Consider the following 25,310-nt stretch of genomic DNA (forward strand, 5'->3'; position numbering starts at 1 on the left):
CCCAGACCCACGTGCCCTCTGCCCCTCCCCCACTGCAGAATGTTTCAGCCACATTCTACTGTTATGACTCAAACCTGCCCCTCCTTCAGTTGGATCCTGAGCGTCGTTGAAGCAGGTCACTCTCTGGGTCCTGGTCTTGACTTTTCTCATTGAGGCTACCAGGCAGCAGTAGTCCGTGCCCAAGCATGCAGGATGGCTTCAGAAGGAGGTAAGCCTATAGTCTGGGGGTGTGTTCTCAGAGACCCTGCCATCCCTCACATCCTTCGGGTTCACAAGTGACACTTCACGGTGGGCACACAGTTGGACTGAAGTAGAGGGAGAAGAGAGCACTGGACACACGAGGACATTTCACCTGGGGAGACTGGGGAGCCTGAAGAAACCTGAGACTGCACTGGGGAGGAGGGGTCATTGGAGGCGGATCAAGAGGAATTGCCCTGGCTATGGAGAAAGGATGGCAGCAGGCAGGTTAATTCTTTCTAGAAGGGAGACAAGCCACTTTGAAACGTGTGTGTAAGGATGTGTGTGATGTCCTGGTGGTGACACAGGGAGGGTCATGAGGAAAGCCTAGACCTGTCTTGTGTTCCTGAGGCACCTGAAGCTTGCCTCACCATATCTTTCTAAGGGATTTGAACAGGAGCATACTGTATCTAAGGGGGCCGTGGGGAGAGATGGTCTTGGTGAGAAAACTATTCAGTGGGGCTGTGTGTGGCCACACCTGCAGTGAAGTGCCCTCTCCGAGAGCTAGGCAGGAGGTTACTCTAACTGCCGCAGCCCACACCTCGTCCACTGCTTCCAGCCCAGAGCTCACTTCTCAGTTCAGGCAACTGTTGCTTGGGATTCAACAGGGGATGGGCAACCGTGTAACTTCAGCCAAGAGAGGGCTCAGGTCCCTGAGTTGTTCTGAATTGTTCTTCCTTTTGTGGAATCGCAGTTCTTCAGACTTACTTCATCTCATCCAGTATCTCATGGTGGACCCTCAGGCTGCCTTGAGAGGAAGAGTTTGTTCATATTTCCTGTCACTCCTTCATGGACAGGGGACAGATGTGGAGTGGGGTTGTTTCGGGTGGAATGTGTGTGAAGGCTGCTTCCTCTTTTAAAGGGGGAAGGGGCAGAAAGAAGATCTTCTGTGTTATTATTACACGTCCTATGACACCTGTTCTGATTAATTAGGTGCACCGTTTTGTGTACCTTGTTCTCCTGAACAGGGATGTGTTCCAGACAATTTGATCGCCATGGCAACTGGCTTATGCCTGCTTCTCAGATTTTCTTTCCGTTATTGGGAGCTGGAAGGGGAAGGACCACAGGCGGTCTGTACTCCCATGACCAATGTAACATGACAATTCCCTGGCCCTTGTTTAATCCTCTGCAGCCATCACTGGCTGTGAAATGACAGAATCTAAGGGACACGTGCCTACCTCTCACACACCACCCCCCCCACCCCCGCCTCCTAGGAACAGAACTCCTGAGTGATGACAGTGACTCTGGGCACTGGGGAGGGGGTGGCAGGACGTGGCCCATGTTACGTGTCTGCTGTGGGTTGTTCTGAGAGGCAGGTGCATTCTGGGCCAATGTTATGGGTTTGTATCGGGATTCCATTAGAGAGATATTTTCCAGCATTTTGTTTTGTTTTGTGAGGCTAGGAAAGAAAGAGGGGATTTATACTGAGCATCAGGAAAAGGAGGACTGAGGAGGAGGTGGGGCCCTAATATTTTACACAATACCTGTCCACAAAGGGCCTTTGGGTGCCTAGAACTTACCTTGGAGAAGGTCCCTACCTGCTAGTACGCCGGCTGAGGGGCATTTCTCACAGAGCGGATGTCCACCCAGTTCCAGGTCTTAGGAGACAGCCTGTGAGGCTTAGGTGCCAGGGGGTGCCTTAGGGAGGCTCTCCAAGTCAGTGCTTGCTGAGGCGATTTCTTCTCGGCAGACAGGGGTCAGGGACCTTGGTGGATGGGCGCGGGGTCACCAGTGGAATAATTCTCAACTGGAGGTCAGGGCATGAAAATCACTTGAAGACAATTGCACGCTGCACAGTTTCCCTTGCCAAGTGTCCCTCACCTGTGGAGATTTACACTCTGATGCCACAGAAAGCCTCAGTCCCACTTGCCCATTCTCCTCCTCCATTCACTCCTTTCCTTTGCCTCAACAGGATGTCCAGTGCTGGGAACGGATGTGACCATGAACCCCGGTGCCTCCTTGTCTACTTTCACGGCAGTGCCCTTCCCTCCACCCATTCCTGGCGCCCAGCACCGGCCACCCTGGCAGCAGCACCTGCCACGTCCCATCACCCCAGCATTCCCTCCTGGCAGCAGCCTGCTGCTGCCAGCTTTCACCAGGACGCCTTTGGTGGCTAATGGTGGCCGTGGCCCCAGAGCCCCTGGGGCTTGCAACCTCACTGTCCAAGTCAGGTCAAAAGGGAGGACAGTGGAGGCCCCCCAGACTCAGACCTTTGTCGTTGCTCAGGCCCTCCTCAACTGGAGCGCTCCAGGGGCCCTTAGCAGGAGTGCTGAATGTCCTGCACCCGTATTCTTAGCAACCCCTGTGATGGGGACCGTTGTGACTGCTCCAGCTGTTGGAGGAAGTCAGGCTGGCAAGGGAGGCTGGACCCCAGGCTTTCCTCCTCAAGCTCCACCACCAGCTGCCCAGCTGGCCCCTATCATTCGCCCAGTAAAGTCTGGGCCATGGCCACATGGCACTTCCAGGGAGGGCCGCCTGGCCACCAACCAGTCCAACGCCTCGCAGGGTGGCTCCTCTAACACCCAGAGCGAGTACAGTAACTTCCTACGTAGGCAGCACATCAAGCCCCTGGCCCGGAGACACCTTCGCCTGAGTCCTGATGCAGAAGCTTTTTCCTGCTTTCTCATGTGAGTGAACGCTCAGGGGGTCCTGAGCTTATGGGAGCTTTTAGATAAAGAGGAACTGGGGATGGACTCGCACGTTAGGTTTCTAGGGCTACTGGAAGGAAGGTGTGAGGGCGATGTCCATGCTATGAGAGGGCACATTGTCGGTCACATGGGTGGGCCTGCCAGTCCGTGATATCAGGACTGAAATGTGCCCTATCTCAACGGGCCCCACCACCCTGTGAGTCTGGCCAGCTTGCTCTTCCATGATTCTCATGGTAATATGGACTGAAGACTTGCAGTCAGAGAGGGTCGTGGTGTAAGGTGAGGAGCCAAGGAGTGGATGCCGCACTCTCCTGTGGTGCCGTGTCCTTCATACAGGACTTGAGTGTACATGGCCAGGGGAGGTCACTTCAGAGGAGGGGGAGGAGCACGGGGCCCAGGAGAGCGCTTTATGCATGCCTCCACTTCGTTGTGGAGAATTCCACTAGGAACAGGGTGATGGTAGAGCTCTCCTAAGGGCGTGGGCTCTCTCCCACTAGAGTTGTGAGCCTGGCAAGCCTTTCCATCCTAAACCTCCGGACCCTCGTAAAAAGGGGACAATTACACTTCACTCAGAGGACTGTGCCGAAGAGTCCTTGGGCTAATCTATGAAGTGTTAGCAGATTGCTTGGCACATGCCACGCCTCATTGATGATGGTGATTTTTATGATGAAAATGCAGCCTTGAGGAGGAAAAGAGCTCCCCAAGGCACAATGTCCCAGCTCTAGCCTGGGAGTGGATGGTCGTCCTTGAGTGAGTGTGAGGCGGTGACAGCAGTGGCCGGGAAGGCTTGTCTTTGCCCTCCCAGACGCCCGCCTCTCACCCTCCTGTTGCTCAGTCATTCTGGGTTGAGTGATGTGTGGTCCACATGGGCGGGTGGGGTCAGGCAGGTGGGGGCTGGGCTGGGCCGGGAGACTGACCCCGAGGGCTTACAGCTCAGTGCTTCGATCCGTGGACCGTCTGAATCCCACCATGCCGCTGGAGGAGGGACTGCGGAGGGCCGTGCAGGAATGGCGGCGCTTGAGCAACCTTGACCGGATGATCTACTACGACAGGGCGGAAAAGTGAGTCAGCGTCCTGGGCCCAGGGGCTGCGTGGAGGGTGAGGCGAGTGGGTGAGGGCAGGGTCTGGCCGTGGGGGTGCGCATCAGAGAGGACAGAGGAGAAGGGCTGTCACCCAGCACAGGGGCCCCGCAGCCCAGGGGCCCTACTGTCCCCCAGAAACCCCTCCCTCACCTTGAGAGTTTGAGACTTCTGTCCTTCCTCCACCAGGAGCTCTGCCCTCCCCTGATTTTGACCTACCCTTGCCTTGACATGAAGGTCTCAGGACGGGGCAGGGTGAAGCTGTGAGTCCAGTAGGGGTCCCACTCCGGCCATATGGGCTGGGCCGGGGAAAGAGCTCCACCCGCCAGCCTGCTGCTTCCTTAGTGGTGGGTGGCTGGCGGCCACTAACATAGATTTGGGACCACCTCTCCTCATGAAAAGTGCCCTGAGTGGGTACCCTGGCATCCCTGAAGAGGCTGGGGAAGCCAGCTGTCGTCGGCCCAAGGGTCTCCGGCCCTTCCAGTGTTTGCTCCATGGTAATCCCCTTGGTTTAAGAAACAAAAGCAAACAAACGAGCGCCTCTCAGAGGAAGGGAAGGCCTCTCCTCTAAGCTCAGCATCCACATCGTCCAGCCTCTCCTGGGCCCTGTCTCCAGGTCTATGTTGCAGGACTCTCAGTCCTAGCCCAGGGTCCTGGATTCGGGCAAGGACCCCTGTGGGGAACACATGCCTGTTCCAGCCTCTGGCTGTCAGCCCTTCATGTGGTTCTGGATGGGGACGGGGGCATGAGGAGGGTGCCCCCTGGGTCAGCCATGTGTCCCGTTGACCTGGTTCAATTCAGCGACCTGGGTCTATGCTGTTGAATGCCCTCCAGTGCTGGTGAGGCAGGAAGGGTCCCAGATCTTGTTATCACTTCCAGGAGCAGCTCTCTGCTGTGGACAGCACCTCACAGGGCCTTGACGGCCCCAAGGCACATCCTGTCCCAGTGCCTCATTCTTGGCTGCCTTTGTTGGGCTCCAGAACCGAGGCCTTTTTCTCAGGGTGGCCTGTGCCTCCGTCACCCCCCAGGTTCATGGAATTTGCGGCCGAGGAGGAGATGCACATTCAGCATTTGCAGTGCATGCAGTGCGCGCAGGACCTGCCTCCTCCAGCCCCACCGAAGCTGGATCCTCGGGGGCCCCCAGCCCCGAAAGTGCACCTTCAGCCAGGCACCCAGGTTCCCACTGGAGCTGAAGGCACAGGTAACAGGGGCCTAGGGTTGGCCACCGTCCCCATGTGGATCCTTTTCTTTCAAGACAGGGGCATTGGTCTTTCAACCAAAACAGCCACCGAGGCGGGGTGTGGGGAGGTGGGGTCTCAGCTGCCCTTTGTCACTACGGGGTATTGACTTGGTCAGTTTTGTAACTCCTCTCACACCTCCCTGTCAAAGGACCCCACACGAAGTCTGCCTAAGAAGTGGGCTTGATGGGGAGACCCCTAGAAAATTGGAGGTTCCCCACTTCCTTACTTGTGACTCTCTTAGATGACCCCCTAACCTCCCCTCTCCAACTGTGCATGAGGCTTCAGATGGTCCTGACCCCTCCCACACCCACATCAACGTCCCCCAAACAATGCCCTCACCAACGTGCGCTCGGTGGTCAGGAGGTGGACCGGGAGTCCCTCACCTTCCTTCCCCTCCTCCTGCTCTGCCTCAGCCTGTGCTCCCAGGATGTCCGGCCCCAGGGCCCAGCCCTCGCACCCGAAGCCACACAGATCCCAGCGGACCCCGGAGCCCAAGGCGCCCAAGGAGATTCCCCCTGAGACTGTGAGGGAGTATGTGGACAGGATGGAGGCGCTGGTGGGGCCCGTCCACTCAGCCAGAGGCAAGTCACATGCAGAATGTGGAAAGGACGGAAATGAGCTGAAGCAGGAAGAGGACGACACCTACTTGGACCCGTGTCTCTTGAGCTACATTGACGAGCTGCGTTCCCGGGAAGACTCTGTCACCAAGGTAGGCTGGGCCTGGAGCCTGGGGTCTACAAGATGCCAGGGCATGGAACTCTCAGCACCCAAGATCTGGGTTCTGCTCAGGCCGATGGGACTTAAGCTCAGCTCCTTGTTCCTGAGCCCGGTGTTAGGGGAGGTTTACGCAGATGTATGTGTGTATATGTTTGTGTCTGTGTGTATGCCTTTGTGTGTCTGTGTATGTGCATCTGTATATGTGCTCTTTTGTGTGTGACTGTGTATGTGCATGTTTGTGTGTGTGTGTGTGTGTGTGTGTGTGTGTGTGCTGACCATCCCCGCCTTGTGGAGGAGAGTGGGGGTGGGTCTCTGCTTTTCACTTTCCCTCCTGGTCTTCTTGTGTCACAGGCCACTCCTGGCCAAGGATGCTCACAGCCTCTTCTTTCTGTCCGAGGTGGAGGCAGTCATTCACCCTCGATTCCTGGCAGAATTGTTTTCCCCAGACCCACAGCTGGATCTCTTGGCCCTTGCTGAGGAGCTGAAGCAGGAGGAAGGACTCAGCCCTGAAGAAGTGAGCCAGGGGAGGGAGAGGGACACTTAGGGAGCCAGGGGACTCCAGGGGAGGGGGGACCCCAGGTGATCCAGGGGACAGGGGAAACCAGGTGGCCCAGGGGAGCCAGCGGAGGGAGGGATCGCAGGGAGAACAGGGGAGACAAGGGACACCCAGGAAGACCAGGGCACGGAGGGACCCCAGTGAACAGGGGAGAGGTAGGGCCCCAGAACAGGAGGCCCACATGGCTCTGTCCATCCCTTCCCTGCCTCGGAGGCCTGGCATGGGGAAGGGCCCTCTCTGGGGTGGGTGCAGCGCAGGGTGATAGGAAGGAGAGGATGGGGAGCCGGGAGCGGAGGGAAGGACACACAGCTGGGAATAAGGTGCAGGAGGATGGCAGGAATGCCACCGTGTCTGTATTTGGAGTCTAGTCCTGGGGTCACCCGTCCCCTCCTCCCCCCCAGGGCCATTGTCCCACTGCCCAGTGCTCCTCCTCTCACACGTGCGCATGGAGCCGTCACTGTCCTCCTCCCTCCTACCAGCTGGTGCAGAAACAACTCCTGGACTTGAAAGAGGACGAAGGTGGGCCGGCAGCCCCGAGCCACAGTGCACCCGGAATGGGCTCAAGTCCATCTGAGTCCCACGCCGGCCAAGATGCCCAGAGGCACGACCAAGACCGCCATCGAGGGGTCAGTGATGAAGCCTGCCCACCAGAGATTGATGTTGAGGCTCTTCATAGGCCCATCCGAACAGACACTGGCCCGTTCGTGCTCAGAGTCTTTGTTCCCTGTCGAGGACGTCAGGCTGGCAAGGGAGGCTGGACCCCAGGCTTTCCTCCTCAAGCTCCACCACCAGCTGCCCAGCTGGCCCCTATCATTCGCCCAGTGAACTCTGGGCCATGGCCACATGGCACTTCCAGGGAGGGCCGCCTGGCCACCAACCAGTCCAACGCCTCGCAGGATGGCTCCTCTAACCCCCAGAGAGAGTACAGTAACTTCCGCCATTGGCAGCGCTTCAAGCCCCTGGCCCGGAGACACTTTCGCCTGAGTCCTGATGCAGAAGCTTTTTCCTGCTTTCTCATGTGAGTGAACGCTCAGGGGGTCCTGAGCTTATGGGAGCTTTTAGATAAAGAGGAACTGGGGATGGACTCGCACGTTAGGTTTCTAGGGCTACTGGAAGGAAGGTGTGAGGGCGATGTCCATGCTATGAGAGGGCACATTGTCGGTCACATGGGTGGGCCTGCCAGTCCGTGACATCAGGACTGAAATGTTCCCTATCTCAACGGGTCCCACCACCCTGTGAGTCTGGCCAGCTTGCTCTTCCATGATTCTCATGGTAATATGGACTGAAGACTTGCAGTCAGAGAGGGTCGTGGTGTAAGGTGAGGAGCCAAGGAGTGGATGCCGCACTCTCCTGTGGTGCCGTGTCCTTCATACAGGACTTGAGTGTACATGGCCAGGGGAGGTCACTTCAGAGGAGGGGGAGGAGCACGGGGCCCAGGAGAGCGCTTTATGCATGCCTCCACTTCGTTGTGGAGAATTCCACTAGGAACAGGGTGATGGTAGAGCTCTCCTAAGGGCGTGGGCTCTCTCCCACTAGAGTTGTGAGCCTGGCACGCATTTCCATCCTAAACCTCCGGTCCCTGGTAAAAAGGGGACAATTACACTTCACTCAGAGGACTGTGCCGAAGAGTCCTTGGGCTAATCTATGAAGTGTTAGCAGATTGCATGGCACATGCCATGCCTCATTGATGATGGTGATTTTTATGATGAAAATGCAGCCTTGAGGAGGAAAAGAGCTCCCCAAGGCACAATGTCCCAGCTCTAGTCTGGGAGTGGATGGTCGTCCTTGAGTGAGTGTGAGGCGGTGACAGCAGTGGCCGGGAAGGCTTGTCTTTGCCCTCCCAGACGCCCGCCTCTCACCCTCCTGTTGCTCAGTCATTCTGGGTTGAGTGATGTGTGGTCCACATGGGCGGGTGGGGTCAGGCAGGTGGGGGCTGGGCTGGGCCGGGAGACTGACCCCGAGGGCTTACAGCCCAGTGCTTCGATCCGTGGCCCGCCTGAATCCCACCGTGCTGCTGGAGGAGGGACTGCGGAGGGCCGTGCAGGAATGGCGGCGCTTGAGCAACCTTGACCGGATGATCTACTACGACAGGGCGGAAAAGTGAGTCAGCGTCCTGGGCCCAGGGGCTGCGTGGAGGGTGAGGCGAGTGGGTGAGGGCAGGGTCTGGCCGTGGGGGTGCGCATCAGAGAGGACAGAGGAGAAGGGCTGTCACCCAGCACAGGGGCCCCGCAGCCCAGGGGCCCTACTGTCCTCCAGAAACCCCTCCCTCACCTTGAGAGTTTGAGACTTCTGTCCTTCCTCCACCAGGAGCTCTGCCCTCCCCTGATTTTGACCTACCCTTGCCTTGACATGAAGGTCTCAGGACGGGGCAGGGTGAAGCTGTGAGTCCAGTAGGGGTCCCACTCCGGCCATATGGGCTGGGCCGGGGAAAGAGCTCCACCCGCCAGCCTGCTGCTTCCTTAGTGGTGGGTGGCTGGCGGCCACTAACATAGATTTGGGACCACCTCTCCTCATGAAAAGTGCCCTGAGTGGGTACCCTGGCATCCCTGAAGAGGCTGGGGAAGCCAGCTGTCGTCGGCCCAAGGGTCTCCGGCCCTTCCAGTGTTTGCTCCATGGTAATCCCCTTGGTTTAAGAAACAAAAGCAAACAAACGAGCGCCTCTCAGAGGAAGGGAAGGCCTCTCCTCTAAGCTCAGCATCCACATCGTCCAGCCTCTCCTGGGCCCTGTCTCCAGGTCTATGTTGCAGGACTCTCAGTCCTAGCCCAGGGTCCTGGATTCGGGCAAGGACCCCTGTGGGGAACACATGCCTGTTCCAGCCTCTGGCTGTCAGCCCTTCATGTGGTTCTGGATGGGGACGGGGGCATGAGGAGGGTGCCCCCTGGGTCAGCCATGTGTCCCGTTGACCTGGTTCAATTCAGCGACCTGGGTCTATGCTGTTGAATGCCCTCCAGTGCTGGTGAGGCAGGAAGGGTCCCAGATCTTGTTATCACTTCCAGGAGCAGCTCTCTGCTGTGGACAGCACCTCACAGGGCCTTGACGGCCCCAAGGCACATCCTGTCCCAGTGCCTCATTCTTGGCTGCCTTTGTTGGGCTCCAGAACCGAGGCCTTTTTCTCAGGGTGGCCTGTGCCTCCGTCACCCCCCAGGTTCATGGAATTTGCGGCCGAGGAGGAGATGCACATTCAGCATTTGCAGTGCATGCAGTGCGCGCAGGACTTGCCTCCTCCAGCCCCACCGAAGCTGGATCCTCGGGGGCCCCCAGCCCCGAAAGTGCACCTTCAGCCAGGCACCCAGGTTCCCACTGGAGCTGAAGGCACAGGTAACAGGGGCCTAGGGTTGGCCACCGTCCCCATGTGGATCCTTTTCTTTCAAGACAGGGGCATTGGTCTTTCAACCAAAACAGCCACCGAGGCGGGGTGTGGGGAGGTGGGGTCTCAGCTGCCCTTTGTCACTACGGGGTATTGACTTGGTCAGTTTTGTAACTCCTCTCACACCTCCCTGTCAAAGGACCCCACACGAAGTCTGCCTAAGAAGTGGGCTTGATGGGGAGACCCCTAGAAAATTGGAGGTTCCCCACTTCCTTACTTGTGACTCTCTTAGATGACCCCCTAACCTCCCCTCTCCAACTGTGCATGAGGCTTCAGATGGTCCTGACCCCTCCCTCACCCACATCAACGTCCCCCAAACAATGCCCTCACCAACGTGCGCTCGGTGGTCAGGAGGTGGACCGGGAGTCCCTCACCTTCCTTCCCTTCCTCCTGCTCTGCCTCAGCCTGTGCTCCCAGGATGTCCGGCCCCAGGGCCCAGCCCTCGCACCCGAAGCCACACAGATCCCAGCGGACCCCGGAGCCCAAGGCGCCCAAGGAGATTCCCCCTGAGACTGTGAGGGAGTATGTGGACAGGATGGAGGCGCTGGTGGGGACCGTCCACTCAGCCAGAGGCAAGTCACATGCAGAATGTGGAAAGGACGGAAATGAGCTGAAGCAGGAAGAGGACGACACCTACTTGGACCCGTGTCTCTTGAGCTACATTGACGAGCTGCGTTCCCGGGAAGACTCTGTCACCAAGGTAGGCTGGGCCTGGAGCCTGGGGTCTACAAGATGCCAGGGCATGGAACTCTCAGCACCCAAGATCTGGGTTCTGCTCAGGCCGATGGGACTTAAGCTCAGCTCCTTGTTCCTGAGCCCGGTGTTAGGGGAGGTTTACGCAGATGTATGTGTGTATATGTTTGTGTCTGTGTGTATGCCTTTGTGTGTCTGTGTATGTGCATCTGTATATGTGCTCTTTTGTGTGTGACTGCGTATGTGCATGTGTGAGTGTGTGTGTGTGTGCTGACCATCCCCGCCTTGTGGAGGAGAGTGGGGGTGGGTCTCTGCTTTTCACTTTCCCTCCTGGTCTTCTTGTGTCACAGGCCACTGCTGGCCAAGGATGCTCACAGCCTCTTCTTTCTGTCCGAGGTGGAGAAAGTCATTCAACCTCGATTCCTGGCAGAATTGTTTTCCCCAGACCCACAGCTGGATCTCTTGGCCCTTGCTGAGGAGCTGAAGCAGGAGGAAGGACTCACCCCTGAAGAAGTGAGCCAGGGGAGGGAGAGGGACACTTAGGGAGCCAGGGGACTCCAGGGGAGGGGGGACCCCAGGTGATCCAGGGGACAGGGGAAACCAGGTGGCCCAGGGGAACCAGAGGAGGGGGGGATCGCAGGTAGAACAGGGGAGACAAGGGACACCCAGGAAGGCCAGGGCACGGAGGGACCCCAGTGAGCAGTGGAGAGGTAGAGCCCCAGAACAGGAGGCCCACATGGCTCTGTCCATCCCTTCCCTGCCTCGGAGGCCTGGCATGGGGAAGGGCCCTCTCTGGGGTGGGTGCAGCGCAAGGTGATAGGAAGGAGAAGATGGGGAGCCGGGAGCGGAGGGAAGGACACACAGCTGGGAATAAGGTGCAGGAGGATGGCAGGAATGCCACCGTGTCTGTATTTGGAGTCTAGTCCTGGGGTCACCCGTCCCCTCCTCCCCCCCAGGGCCATTGTCCCACTGCCCAGTGCTCCTCCTCTCACTCGTGCGCGTGGAGCCGTCACGGTCCTCCTCCCTCCTACCAGCTGGTGCAGAAACAACTCCTGGACTTGAAAGAGGACGAAGGTGGGCCGGGAGCCCCGAGCCACAGTGCACCCGGAATGGGCTCAAGTCCATCTGAGTCCCACGCCGGCCAAGATGCCCAGAGGCACGACCAAGACCGCCATCTAGGGGTCAGTGATGAAGCCTGCCCACCAGAGATTGATGTTGAGGCTCTTCATAGGCCCATCCGAACAGACACTGGCCCGTTCGTGCTCAGAGTCTTTGTTCCCTGTCGAGGACGTCAGGCTGGCAAGGGAGGCTGGACCCCAGGCTTTCCTCCTCACGCTCCACCACCAGCTGCCCACCTGGCCCCTATCATTCGCCCAGTGAACTCTGGGCCATGGCCACATGGCACTTCCAGGGAGGGCCGCCTGGCCACCAACCAGTCCAACGCCTCGCAGGATGGCTCCTCTAACCCCCAGAGAGAGTACAGTAACTTCCGCCATTGGCAGCGCTTCAAGCCCCTGGCCCGGAGACACTTTCGCCTGAGTCCTGATGCAGAAGCTTTTTCCTGCTTTCTCATGTGAGTGAATGCTCAGGGGGTCCTGAGCTTATGGGAGCTTTTAGATAAAGAGGAACTGGGGATGGACTCGCACGTTAGGTTTCTAGGGATACTAGAAGGAAGGTGTGAGGGCGATGTCCATGCTATGAGAGGGCACATTGTCGGTCACATGGGTGGGCCTGCCAGTCCGTGACATCAGGACTGAAATGTTCCCTATCTCAACGGGCCCCACCACCCTGTGAGTCTGGCCAGCTTGCTCTTCCATGATTCTCATGGTAATATGGACTGAAGACTTGCAGTCAGAGAGGGTCGTGGTGTAAGGTGAGGAGCCAAGGAGTGGATGCCGCACTCTCCTGTGGTGCCGTGTCCTTCATACAGGACTTGAGTGTACATGGCCAGGGGAGGTCACTTCAGAGGAGGGAGAGGAGCGCGGGGCCCAGGAGAGCGCTTTATGCATGCCTCCACTTCGTTGTGGAGAATTCCACTAGGAACAGGGTGATGGTAGAGCTCTCCTAAGGGCGTGGGCTCTCTCCCACTAGAGTTGTGAGCCTGGCAGGCATTTCCATCCTAAACCTCCGGTCCCTGGTAAAAAGGGGACAATTACACTTCACTCAGAGGACTGTGCCGAAGAGTCCTTGGGCTAATCTATGAAGTGTTAGCAGATTGCATGGCACATGCCATGCCTCATTGATGATGGTGATTTTTATGATGAAAATGCAGCCTTGAGGAGGAAAAGAGCTCCCCAAGGCACAATGTCCCAGCTCTAGTCTGGGAGTGGATGGTCGTCCTTGAGTGAGTGTGAGGCGGTGACAGCAGTGGCCGGGAAGGCTTGTCTTTGCTCTCCCAGACGCCCGCCTCTCACCCTCCTGTTGCTCAGTCATTCTGGGTTGAGTGATGTGTGGTCCACATGGGCGGGTGGGGTCAGGCAGGTGGCGGCTGGGCTGGGCCGGGAGACTGACCCCGAGGGCTTACAGCCCAGTGCTTCGATCCGTGGCCCGCCTGAATCCCACCGTGCTGCTGGAGGAGGGACTGCGGAGGGCCGTGCAGGAATGGCGGCGCTTGAGCAACCTTGACCGGATGATCTACTACGACAGGGCGGAAAAGTGAGTCAGCGTCCTGGGCCCAGGGGCTGCGTGGAGGGTGAGGCGAGTGGGTGAGGGCAGGGTCTGGCCGTGGCGGTGCTCATCAGAGAGGACAGAGGAGAAGGGCTGTCACCCAGCACAGGGGCCCCGCAGCCCAGGGGCCCTACTGTCCTCCAGAAACCCCTCCCTCACCTTGAGAGTTTGAGACTTCTGTCCTTCCTCCACCAGGAGCTCTGCCCTCCCCTGATTTTGACCTACCCTTGCCTTGACATGAAGGTCTCAGGACGGGGCAGGGTGAAGCTGTGAGTCCAGTAGGGGTCCCACTCCGGCCATATGGGCTGGGCCGGGGAAAGAGCTCCACCCGCCAGCCTGCTGCTTCCTTAGTGGTGGGTGGCTGGCGGCCATTAACATAGATTTGGGACCACCTCTCCTCATGAAAAGTGCCCTGAGTGGGTACCCTGGCATCCCTGAAGAGGCTGGGGAAGCCAGCTGTCGTCGGCCCAAGGGTCTCCGGCCCTTCCAGTGTTTGCTCCATGGTAATCCCCTTGGTTTAAGAAACAAAAGCAAACAAACGAGCGCCTCTCAGAGGAAGGGAAGGCCTCTCGTCTAAGCTCAGCATCCACATCGTCCAGCCTCTCCTGGGCCCTGTCTCCAGGTCTATGTTGCAGGACTCTCAGTCCTAGCTCAGTGTCCTGGATTCGGTCAGGGACCCCTGTGGGGAACACATGCCTGTTCCAGCCTCTGGCTGTCAGCCCTTCATGTGGTTCTGGATGGGGACGGGGGCATGAGGAGGGTGCCCCCTGGGTCAGCCATGTGTCCCGTTGACCTGGTTCAATTCAGCGACCTGGGTCTATGCTGTTGAATGCCTTCCAGTGCTGGTGAGGCAGAAAGGGTCCCAGATCTTGTTATCACTTCCAGGAGCAGCTCTCTGCTGTGGACAGCACCTCACAGGGCCTTGAAGGCCCCAAGGCACATCCTGTCCCAGTGCCTCATTCTTGGCTGCCTTTGTTGGGCTCCAGAACCCAGGCCTTTTTCTCAGGGTGGCCTGTGCCTCCGTCACCCCCCAGGTTCATGGAATTTGCGGCCGAGGAGGAGATGCGCATTCAGCATTTGCAGTGCATGCAGTGCGCGCAGGACCTGCCTCCTCCAGCCCCACCGAAGCTGGATCCTCGGGGGCCCCCAGCCCCGAAAGAGCACCGTCAGCCAGGCACACAGGTTCCCACTGGAGCTGAAGGCACAGGTAACAGGGGCCTAGGGTTGGCCACCGTCCCCATGTGGATCCTTTTCTTTCAAGACAGGGGCATTGGTCTTTCAACCAAAACAGCCACCGAGGCGGGCTGTGGGGAGGTGGGGTCTCAGCTGCCCTTTGTCACTACGGGGTATGGACTTGGTCAATTTTGTAACTCCTCTCACACCTCCCTGTCAAAGGACCCCACACGAAGTCTGCCTAAGAAGTGGGCTTGATGGGAGACCCCTAGAAAATTGGAGGTTCCCCACTTCCTTACTTGTGACTCTCTTAGATGACCCCCTAACCTCCCCTCTCCAACTGTACATGAGGCTTCAGATGGTCCTGACCCCTCCCACTCCCACATCAACGTCCCCCAAACAATGCCCTCACCAACGTGCGCTCGGTAGTCAGGAGGTGGACCGGGAGTCCCTCACCTTCCTTCCCTTCCTCCTGCTCTGCCTCAGCCTGTGCTCCCAGGATGTCCGGCCCCAGGGCCCAGCCCTCGCACCCGAAGCCACACAGATCCCAGCGGACCCCGGAGCCCAAGGCGCCCAAGGAGATTCCCCCTGAGACTGTGAGGGAGTATGTGGACAGGATGGAGGCGCTGGTGGGGCCCGTCCACTCAGCCAGAGGCAAGTCACATGCAGAATGTGGAAAGGACGGAAATGAGCTGAAGCAGGAAGAGGACGACACCTACTTGGACCCGTGTCTCTTGAGCTACATTGACGAGCTGCATTCCCGGGAAGACTCTGTCACCAAGGTAGGCTGGGCCTGGAGCCTGGGGTCTACAAGATGCCAGGGCATGGAACTCTCAGCACCCAAGATCTGGGTTCTGCTCAGGCCGATGGGACTTAAGCTCAGCTCCTTGTTCCTGAGCCCGGTGTTAGGGGAGGTTTACGCAGATGTATGTGTGTATATGTTTGTGTCTGTGTGTATGCCTTTGTGTGTCTGTGTATGTGCATCTGTATATGTGCTCTTTTGTGTGTGACTGCGTATGTGCATGTGTGAGTGTGTGTGTGTGTGCTGACCATCCCCGCCTTGTGGAGGAGAGTGGGGGTGGGTCTCTGCTTTTCACTTTCCCTCCTGGTCTTCTTGTGTCACAGGCCACTGCTGGCCAAGGATGCTCACAGCCTCTTCTTTCTGTCCGAGGTGGAGAAAGTCATTCAACCTCGATTCCTGGCAGAATTGTTTTCCCCAGACCCACAGCTGGATCTCTTGGCCCTTGCTGAGGAGCTGAAGCAGGAGGAAGGACTCACCCCTGAAGAAGTGAGCCAGGGGAGGGAGAGGGACACTTAGGGAGCCAGGGGACTCCAGGGGAGGGGGGACCCCAGGTGATCCAGGGGACAGGGGAAACCAGGTGGCCCAGGGGAACCAGAGGAGGGGGGGATCGCAGGTAGAACAGGGGAGACAAGGGACACCCAGGAAGGCCAGGGCACGGAGGGACCCCAGTGAGCAGTGGAGAGGTAGAGCCCCAGAACAGGAGGCCCACATGGCTCTGTCCATCCCTTCCCTGCCTCGGAGGCCTGGCATGGGGAAGGGCCCTCTCTGGGGTGGGTGCAGCGCAAGGTGATAGGAAGGAGAGGATGGGGAGCCGGGAGCGGAGGGAAGGACACACAGCTGGGAATAAGGTGCAGGAGGATGGCAGAAATGCCACCGTGTCTGTATTTGGAGTCTAGTCCTGGGGTCACCCGTCCCCTCCTCCCCCCCAGGGCCATTGTCCCACTGCCCAGTGCTCCTCCTCTCACTCGTGCGCGTGGAGCCGTCACGGTCCTCCTCCCTCCTACCAGCTGGTGCAGAAACAACTCCTGGACTTGAAAGAGGACGAAGGTGGGCCGGGAGCCCCGAGCCACAGTGCACCCGGAATGGGCTCAAGTCCATCTGAGTCCCACGCCGGCCAAGATGCCCAGAGGCACGACCAAGACCGCCATCTAGGGGTCAGTGATGAAGCCTGCCCACCAGAGATTGATGTTGAGGCTCTTCATAGGCCCATCCGAACAGACACTGGCCCGTTCGTGCTCAGAGTCTTTGTTCCCTGTCGAGGACGTCAGGCTGGCAAGGGAGGCTGGACCCCAGGCTTTCCTCCTCACGCTCCACCACCAGCTGCCCACCTGGCCCCTATCATTCGCCCAGTGAACTCTGGGCCATGGCCACATGGCACTTCCAGGGAGGGCCGCCTGGCCACCAACCAGTCCAACGCCTCGCAGGATGGCTCCTCTAACCCCCAGAGAGAGTACAGTAACTTCCGCCATTGGCAGCGCTTCAAGCCCCTGGCCCGGAGACACTTTCGCCTGAGTCCTGATGCAGAAGCTTTTTCCTGCTTTCTCATGTGAGTGAATGCTCAGGGGGTCCTGAGCTTATGGGAGCTTTTAGATAAAGAGGAACTGGGGATGGACTCGCACGTTAGGTTTCTAGGGATACTAGAAGGAAGGTGTGAGGGCGATGTCCATGCTATGAGAGGGCACATTGTCGGTCACATGGGTGGGCCTGCCAGTCCGTGACATCAGGACTGAAATGTTCCCTATCTCAACGGGCCCCACCACCCTGTGAGTCTGGCCAGCTTGCTCTTCCATGATTCTCATGGTAATATGGACTGAAGACTTGCAGTCAGAGAGGGTCGTGGTGTAAGGTGAGGAGCCAAGGAGTGGATGCCGCACTCTCCTGTGGTGCCGTGTCCTTCATACAGGACTTGAGTGTACATGGCCAGGGGAGGTCACTTCAGAGGAGGGAGAGGAGCGCGGGGCCCAGGAGAGCGCTTTATGCATGCCTCCACTTCGTTGTGGAGAATTCCACTAGGAACAGGGTGATGGTAGAGCTCTCCTAAGGGCGTGGGCTCTCTCCCACTAGAGTTGTGAGCCTGGCAGGCATTTCCATCCTAAACCTCCGGTCCCTGGTAAAAAGGGGACAATTACACTTCACTCAGAGGACTGTGCCGAAGAGTCCTTGGGCTAATCTATGAAGTGTTAGCAGATTGCATGGCACATGCCATGCCTCATTGATGATGGTGATTTTTATGATGAAAATGCAGCCTTGAGGAGGAAAAGAGCTCCCCAAGGCACAATGTCCCAGCTCTAGTCTGGGAGTGGATGGTCGTCCTTGAGTGAGTGTGAGGCGGTGACAGCAGTGGCCGGGAAGGCTTGTCTTTGCTCTCCCAGACGCCCGCCTCTCACCCTCCTGTTGCTCAGTCATTCTGGGTTGAGTGATGTGTGGTCCACATGGGCGGGTGGGGTCAGGCAGGTGGCGGCTGGGCTGGGCCGGGAGACTGACCCCGAGGGCTTACAGCCCAGTGCTTCGATCCGTGGCCCGCCTGAATCCCACCGTGCTGCTGGAGGAGGGACTGCGGAGGGCCGTGCAGGAATGGCGGCGCTTGAGCAACCTTGACCGGATGATCTACTACGACAGGGCGGAAAAGTGAGTCAGCGTCCTGGGCCCAGGGGCTGCGTGGAGGGTGAGGCGAGTGGGTGAGGGCAGGGTCTGGCCGTGGCGGTGCTCATCAGAGAGGACAGAGGAGAAGGGCTGTCACCCAGCACAGGGGCCCCGCAGCCCAGGGGCCCTACTGTCCTCCAGAAACCCCTCCCTCACCTTGAGAGTTTGAGACTTCTGTCCTTCCTCCACCAGGAGCTCTGCCCTCCCCTGATTTTGACCTACCCTTGCCTTGACATGAAGGTCTCAGGACGGGGCAGGGTGAAGCTGTGAGTCCAGTAGGGGTCCCACTCCGGCCATATGGGCTGGGCCGGGGAAAGAGCTCCACCCGCCAGCCTGCTGCTTCCTTAGTGGTGGGTGGCTGGCGGCCATTAACATAGATTTGGGACCACCTCTCCTCATGAAAAGTGCCCTGAGTGGGTACCCTGGCATCCCTGAAGAGGCTGGGGAAGCCAGCTGTCGTCGGCCCAAGGGTCTCCGGCCCTTCCAGTGTTTGCTCCATGGTAATCCCCTTGGTTTAAGAAACAAAAGCAAACAAACGAGCGCCTCTCAGAGGAAGGGAAGGCCTCTCGTCTAAGCTCAGCATCCACATCGTCCAGCCTCTCCTGGGCCCTGTCTCCAGGTCTATGTTGCAGGACTCTCAGTCCTAGCTCAGTGTCCTGGATTCGGTCAGGGACCCCTGTGGGGAACACATGCCTGTTCCAGCCTCTGGCTGTCAGCCCTTCATGTGGTTCTGGATGGGGACGGGGGCATGAGGAGGGTGCCCCCTGGGTCAGCCATGTGTCCCGTTGACCTGGTTCAATTCAGCGACCTGGGTCTATGCTGTTGAATGCCTTCCAGTGCTGGTGAGGCAGAAAGGGTCCCAGATCTTGTTATCACTTCCAGGAGCAGCTCTCTGCTGTGGACAGCACCTCACAGGGCCTTGAAGGCCCCAAGGCACATCCTGTCCCAGTGCCTCATTCTTGGCTGCCTTTGTTGGGCTCCAGAACCCAGGCCTTTTTCTCAGGGTGGCCTGTGCCTCCGTCACCCCCCAGGTTCATGGAATTTGCGGCCGAGGAGGAGATGCGCATTCAGCATTTGCAGTGCATGCAGTGCGCGCAGGACCTGCCTCCTCCAGCCCCACCGAAGCTGGATCCTCGGGGGCCCCCAGCCCCGAAAGAGCACCGTCAGCCAGGCACACAGGTTCCCACTGGAGCTGAAGGCACAGGTAACAGGGGCCTAGGGTTGGCCACCGTCCCCATGTGGATCCTTTTCTTTCAAGACAGGGGCATTGGTCTTTCAACCAAAACAGCCACCGAGGCGGGCTGTGGGGAGGTGGGGTCTCAGCTGCCCTTTGTCACTACGGGGTATGGACTTGGTCAATTTTGTAACTCCTCTCACACCTCCCTGTCAAAGGACCCCACACGAAGTCTGCCTAAGAAGTGGGCTTGATGGGAGACCCCTAGAAAATTGGAGGTTCCCCACTTCCTTACTTGTGACTCTCTTAGATGACCCCCTAACCTCCCCTCTCCAACTGTACATGAGGCTTCAGATGGTCCTGACCCCTCCCACTCCCACATCAACGTCCCCCAAACAATGCCCTCACCAACGTGCGCTCGGTAGTCAGGAGGTGGACCGGGAGTCCCTCACCTTCCTTCCCTTCCTCCTGCTCTGCCTCAGCCTGTGCTCCCAGGATGTCCGGCCCCAGGGCCCAGCCCTCGCACCCGAAGCCACACAGATCCCAGCGGACCCCGGAGCCCAAGGCGCCCAAGGAGATTCCCCCTGAGACTGTGAGGGAGTATGTGGACAGGATGGAGGCGCTGGTGGGGCCCGTCCACTCAGCCAGAGGCAAGTCACATGCAGAATGTGGAAAGGACGGAAATGAGCTGAAGCAGGAAGAGGACGACACCTACTTGGACCCGTGTCTCTTGAGCTACATTGACGAGCTGCGTTCCCGGGAAGACTCTGTCACCAAGGTAGGCTGGGCCTGGAGCCTGGGGTCTACAAGATGCCAGGGCATGGAACTCTCAGCACCCAAGATCTGGGTTCTGCTCAGGCCGATGGGACTTAAGCTCAGCTCCTTGTTCCTGAGCCCGGTGTTAGGGGAGGTTTACGCAGATGTATGTGTGTATATGTTTGTGTCTGTGTGTATGCCTTTGTGTGTCTGTGTATGTGCATCTGTATATGTGCTCTTTTGTGTGTGACTGCGTATGTGCATGTGTGAGTGTGTGTGTGTGTGCTGACCATCCCCGCCTTGTGGAGGAGAGTGGGGGTGGGTCTCTGCTTTTCACTTTCCCTCCTGGTCTTCTTGTGTCACAGGCCACTGCTGGCCAAGGATGCTCACAGCCTCTTCTTTCTGTCCGAGGTGGAGAAAGTCATTCAACCTCGATTCCTGGCAGAATTGTTTTCCCCAGACCCACAGCTGGATCTCTTGGCCCTTGCTGAGGAGCTGAAGCAGGAGGAAGGACTCACCCCTGAAGAAGTGAGCCAGGGGAGGGAGAGGGACACTTAGGGAGCCAGGGGACTCCAGGGGAGGGGGGACCCCAGGTGATCCAGGGGACAGGGGAAACCAGGTGGCCCAGGGGAACCAGAGGAGGGGGGGATCGCAGGTAGAACAGGGGAGACAAGGGACACCCAGGAAGGCCAGGGCACGGAGGGACCCCAGTGAGCAGTGGAGAGGTAGAGCCCCAGAACAGGAGGCCCACATGGCTCTGTCCATCCCTTCCCTGCCTCGGAGGCCTGGCATGGGGAAGGGCCCTCTCTGGGGTGGGTGCAGCGCAAGGTGATAGGAAGGAGAGGATGGGGAGCCGGGAGCGGAGGGAAGGACACACAGCTGGGAATAAGGTGCAGGAGGATGGCAGGAATGCCACCGTGTCTGTATTTGGAGTCTAGTCCTGGGGTCACCCGTCCCCTCCTCCCCCCCAGGGCCATTGTCCCACTGCCCAGTGCTCCTCCTCTCACTCGTGCGCGTGGAGCCGTCATGGTCCTCCTCCCTCCTACCAGCTGGTGCAGAAACAACTCCTGGACTTGAAAGAGGACGAAGGTGGGCCGGGAGCCCCGAGCCACAGTGCACCCGGAATGGGCTCAAGTCCATCTGAGTCCCACGCCGGCCAAGATGCCCAGAGGCACGACCAAGACCGCCATCTAGGGGTCAGTGATGAAGCCTGCCCACCAGAGATTGATGTTGAGGCTCTTCATAGGCCCATCAGAACAGACACTGGCCCGTTCGGGCCTAAAGTCTTTGTTCCCTCTCGAGGACGTCAGGAGGTCTCTTCATTCCGGGCCGGACGGCCCTCCCCTCCCCAGGGTCAAAGGCGCACTGGCCCTCTACTGGGACCCAGGGATGCGTCTGTTCTCAGAGAGGCGTCTCCTGTTCCGGAGGCCCGAGGGCCCAGGGACGCGTCCAGTGAGGACGAGAAGGCGATTACCAGCCTGGCCTTCCTCTTTGCCTCTCCGCAGAGCCTGCCGCCTTGCGGGCTGTCCCAGACACCTGCCCCTGCCTCAGGCCTGGCCTCCCCTGGAGGTTGGGGGGCCCAGAGTGCTCCCCAGGCCCCCTGCCCTCAGAGAAGAGGCCCCAGCCCAGCTCCACCAGCCGTTCCCAAGTCGAGGAAGCGGGCTCTGTGTGGGCGCCCAGCTGCTGCTGAGAAGCTGCCCATCCCCGGGGCTGGCCACGGGGTCTCTGCGAGGCCAGCCTTGGCTCTGGGGCTGGCTCGCCCCTCACAGCCGAGAAAGAGAAAGCGTGACCCGTTTGTCACAGGGAAGAGGAGGAAGAAGAAGAGGAAGCACTGCAGCCAGTAGGGAACAGCCGGGCCGGCCCTCCAGGGCGAGCCCCCCAGGGCGGCCCCCAGGGGAGCCTAGGGGCTCCTCCTCACCCCAGTGCTGATCCTGGAGGATGTGGGGGGTTAGGGAGGTGGGGGAGGTGGGTGTGGGCAGGACCTTCGGAGTGATGTATGAAAATGGTGAATAAAGATAGTTTTGGTGGGAAATGCTCTCAGGCCACTGTCATCTTCTTCGTGTGGAGCTGCTCCACAGAGAGCGATCCTGAGAGGAAGGAAGGGTGAGGGAGGTCACAGGAGCTATGGATCTACAGGTGGCCAAACCTTTCCTCCACATAGACAAGGACTCCTCAGGCTGCCCCTGGGAACGCACAGCTCTCACTTTCCCCAGGGACCCCCTCATCATCCCCTTCTCTAAAGCCTGCTTGGCTAGGGGCCTTCTGGGGCATCTGTAGCATCTTCTGCATCCCTGAACCGTCTGGGGAGGGAGAGCTGCTTTTGTGCCTCTCAGCCCTCTGGACACTAACCAGTTTCTAGGACGGAGCCTGGAGACGGCCCTTGTCTTTATGGAGCTGCTCTCTGCTTCCCTGAAGTGGCCAGGCGATGGCGCTGGGGTGACCCTCCGCTCCTCCAGGGTTTCCTGTGTGGGTGGCCTGACCAGACAGGAAAAGTCTTGGCCATGGGGACAGGACTGTCTGCCTCGTCATAGCGGGAGCGTTCTCTAGTCCCACTGGGATTGTTGCAATGTGAAGACTGGTTGAGGCAGCTACCTCTTAATCCCAGTGAGGAAGCAACGAGGGGAATGGGCGCAGGGAAATTCATGGGGCACCTGTTACAGGTGTGTCTAAGGGAAACGACAGTTGGGCCCCTTTGTGGAACTTGTGGGATTTCCGTGCAGCAGCATCTCGTTCAACTGAGGGAGGAGGACCCATCTGGCTGTGGCTGTGGGGACTGGCCTTAGGGGCCTAGGGGTGTGCAACGACACCCCAGAACTACTGTCCCTTCCCTTTCCACCCATGGCTGGACATGTGTGTGTATCGGTATCAACACTGATTTGTATTCCCATAGAAAACAGTTCCTCCTGACAAACTATGACCGAGTTTCACAAGAACAGCTTGCTCACAGGGGCAGCAGGGGTGGGGGAGAGGTGTCTGTGGCCCCAGATCTGGGTGGGAGCTGGGATCCATGCTGAGGAGTGTGGAGGCCTCAGTCACCGTCCTGCGGTTGCCGGCAGAGACTTTGAATCATCAGAGCAGGGGAAATGACCCGCTCATAAGGGTGAGACGAGCAAACAATGAGGGGCAGGGAGCAGACCCCTGCTGTTTCCCTGAACTGCCCCCCCTCGCAGCCTGCTTAGCCCCCGTCATGGCCTGTGCTGGCCCACCTCTGAAGCCCCTTCCTCCTAATGCACTCAGATGCTCTGATCCTTTGTGGACCCGCCCTCGGCCTCACCCCCCCCCCTTCCCTGCTGGCCAAAGCCTCTTCTCCCGGTTCTGAGTTCTGATTCCTTCCCCAGGACCCAGGCGGGGGTTGGGACAGCAGAGACTCCCTAATTCTCCCTCCTCCTCCCTGAGATCTTGACAATCACCTTGGTATGTTTCTATGATTTTAACTACTGTAGCTACTTCATGTGAGTGGCTATGATATGTCCTTTGATGAGTGGCTTATTTCACTTAGCATAATGTCTTAGAGGTTTATCCATGTTGTAGCATGAGACATGGTTTCCTTTTATTTCAAGGAAGGAAATATTTCCTTGTGTTTATAGACCCCATTATCCCTTCATCTGTTGATGGACATTTGGGTTTCTTCACGTCTTGGGTATTTTGGATAATGCTACGACGAATGCGGGTGTGCAAATATCTCTTTGAGATCCTGCCTTGAATTCTTTTGGATACATACCCAGAAGTGGGACTGCTGGATCACATGGTAGTTATATTTTTAATTTTTTGAGGAAACTTCATATTGTTTTCCGTAAGGGTTGTCCCATTTTACACCTCTCACCAACAATGAGAAAGATAGCCACCATCAAGAACTTGGTATATATCCATCTTATAAAAATGTTTATGCTTTTGGCAGAGCTGTAGATAATCAAAATTATGTATAATAACAATATTTTTGGTTATATATGGTGTCATGTAAATCATATTGCCTTTGGCTTCTTCTTTCAACATTCTTACTTTAAGAAAAATGGATATATTAGATGTTCTTTAATTTTTTAATTTATAATTTTGCATTGTATGCATACATTAAAAATAATTTATCAGTTCCCTCGTTGGTGAACTTTTATAAATTATAATGTGACAGGGTAATCAGTTCCAGAGGAAAAGTTTTTCCTTTCAGAACTTTGAGTATTTATTCCATCGAATATGGTTTTTGTTACTGTTTTTTTCAAATTATGCCATCAATACACTCTTTCAAGGTGGGTGATCAGTTTCCTTGATAATTGTTTTTTGGAAGACTGTCTGTTGTCTTTTGTGTTCTCCAGTTTCTTGACGTGTGATTAGTTTCAGGTTAAAAAAATGTATCCTCCATGTGATCTATTTTGCTTCATTCACTGATAATACACATTCTTCATCTCATCTAGAACATAATATTATCTTTTTCATATGTTACTTCTACTCATTCTCTCCTGTCTCTACTTCTAGAACCCTGGATATATGTATATTAGACCATCTTATAGATTCTCTGTGTCTTCATCAGCTTGGACGGCTATAACAAAATGCCATAGACCTGGTGGCTTGAAAAACAGACGGTAATTTCTTAACAGTTCTGAAGGTTGGAAGTCCAAGATCAAGGTGCCATATTCAGTTCCTGGCGAGAGCTCTCTTCCTACTTTTCAGATGGTTGTCTTCTTACTGCGTCCTCACGTGGCAGAGAGAAAGAGGGATCTCTCTTGTGTCTTTTCTTTTAAGGGCACTAAACCCATTATGAAAGCTCCATTCCCATGCCCTAATTACCTCCCAAAGGCCCTATCCCCAAATACATTGAAGGGTAGGGCTTCAACATAAGAATTGGTGGGGGGGATATACGTCCATAGCATTCTGCCCCTGCTACCCAAAATTCGTGTCCTTATTGTATGCAAAATACATTCATTCTATCCCAACAGCCTCAAAAGCCTTAACTCATTCCAACATCAACTGTAAAATTTAAAGTCCAAAGTCTGATCTAAACACCATCTAAATCACATATGGGTGAGACTGGAGGTACTATTCATCCTGAGGCAAAATTCCTCTGTAGCTGTAAATCTGTGACCCAAACAAGTTAAGTGTTTCCAAATACCATGTTGGGACTGGCATATGATAGACATCCCAACTCCAAAAGGAAGAAACAGGAAAGAAGGAAGGGGTGACAGTTTCCAAGCTAGTCCAAAGCCTAGCAAGGCCAATCCCATTAGATCTTAAGGTACGAGAATAACCCTCTTTAGTTTGATGCTTTGCCCTCCAGGCCTGCTGCGGTGGCAACATCATCCCCACAGCTCGGTGGGGCAGCCCCACTCCTTCAGCTTGGTGGGGTGCCACCCACACTGCAGCTCTCTGTAGGGCCTCCACCTACACCATGACTCTCTGTGAGGGCGACAATCTCACACTTTGAAACTGAGGCCCCCTGGGCCTGTGGTGGGATTGACAGACCCGATGACCTCGGAATCACCTTTGGGGTCCTTCTTCCCTTTTCGTCAAGAGGAGTACACATTCACAGCCAAATTGCTCTAGTCTCCCATTCTGTAGAATCCAAGA

General features: G+C 57.1%; 1 protein-coding gene across 1 annotated transcript; it reads left to right on the forward strand.

Moving 5' to 3' along the window:
* Positions 1–1,573: 1,573 nt before the first annotated feature.
* LOC309665261 (NUT family member 2G-like) lies at positions 1,574–21,676 on the forward strand (the record flags this gene model as incomplete). The annotated part of the gene is made up of 7 exons (XM_082478890.1): positions 1,574–1,577; positions 2,150–2,856; positions 17,688–17,783; positions 18,863–19,003; positions 19,507–19,776; positions 20,166–20,282; positions 20,804–21,676. 7 exons carry the CDS (start codon positions 1,574–1,576, stop codon positions 21,596–21,598), a joined length of 2,130 nt encoding a protein of 709 aa, XP_082335016.1. The 3' UTR covers positions 21,599–21,676.
* Between the last annotated feature and the right edge of the window lie 3,634 nt (positions 21,677–25,310).

Source organism: Balaenoptera physalus (assembly GCF_965194825.1).
Source record: "Balaenoptera physalus genome assembly, contig: SUPER_7_unloc_1, whole genome shotgun sequence".
In the NCBI taxonomy this organism is placed as follows: Eukaryota; Metazoa; Chordata; class Mammalia; order Artiodactyla; family Balaenopteridae; genus Balaenoptera; species Balaenoptera physalus.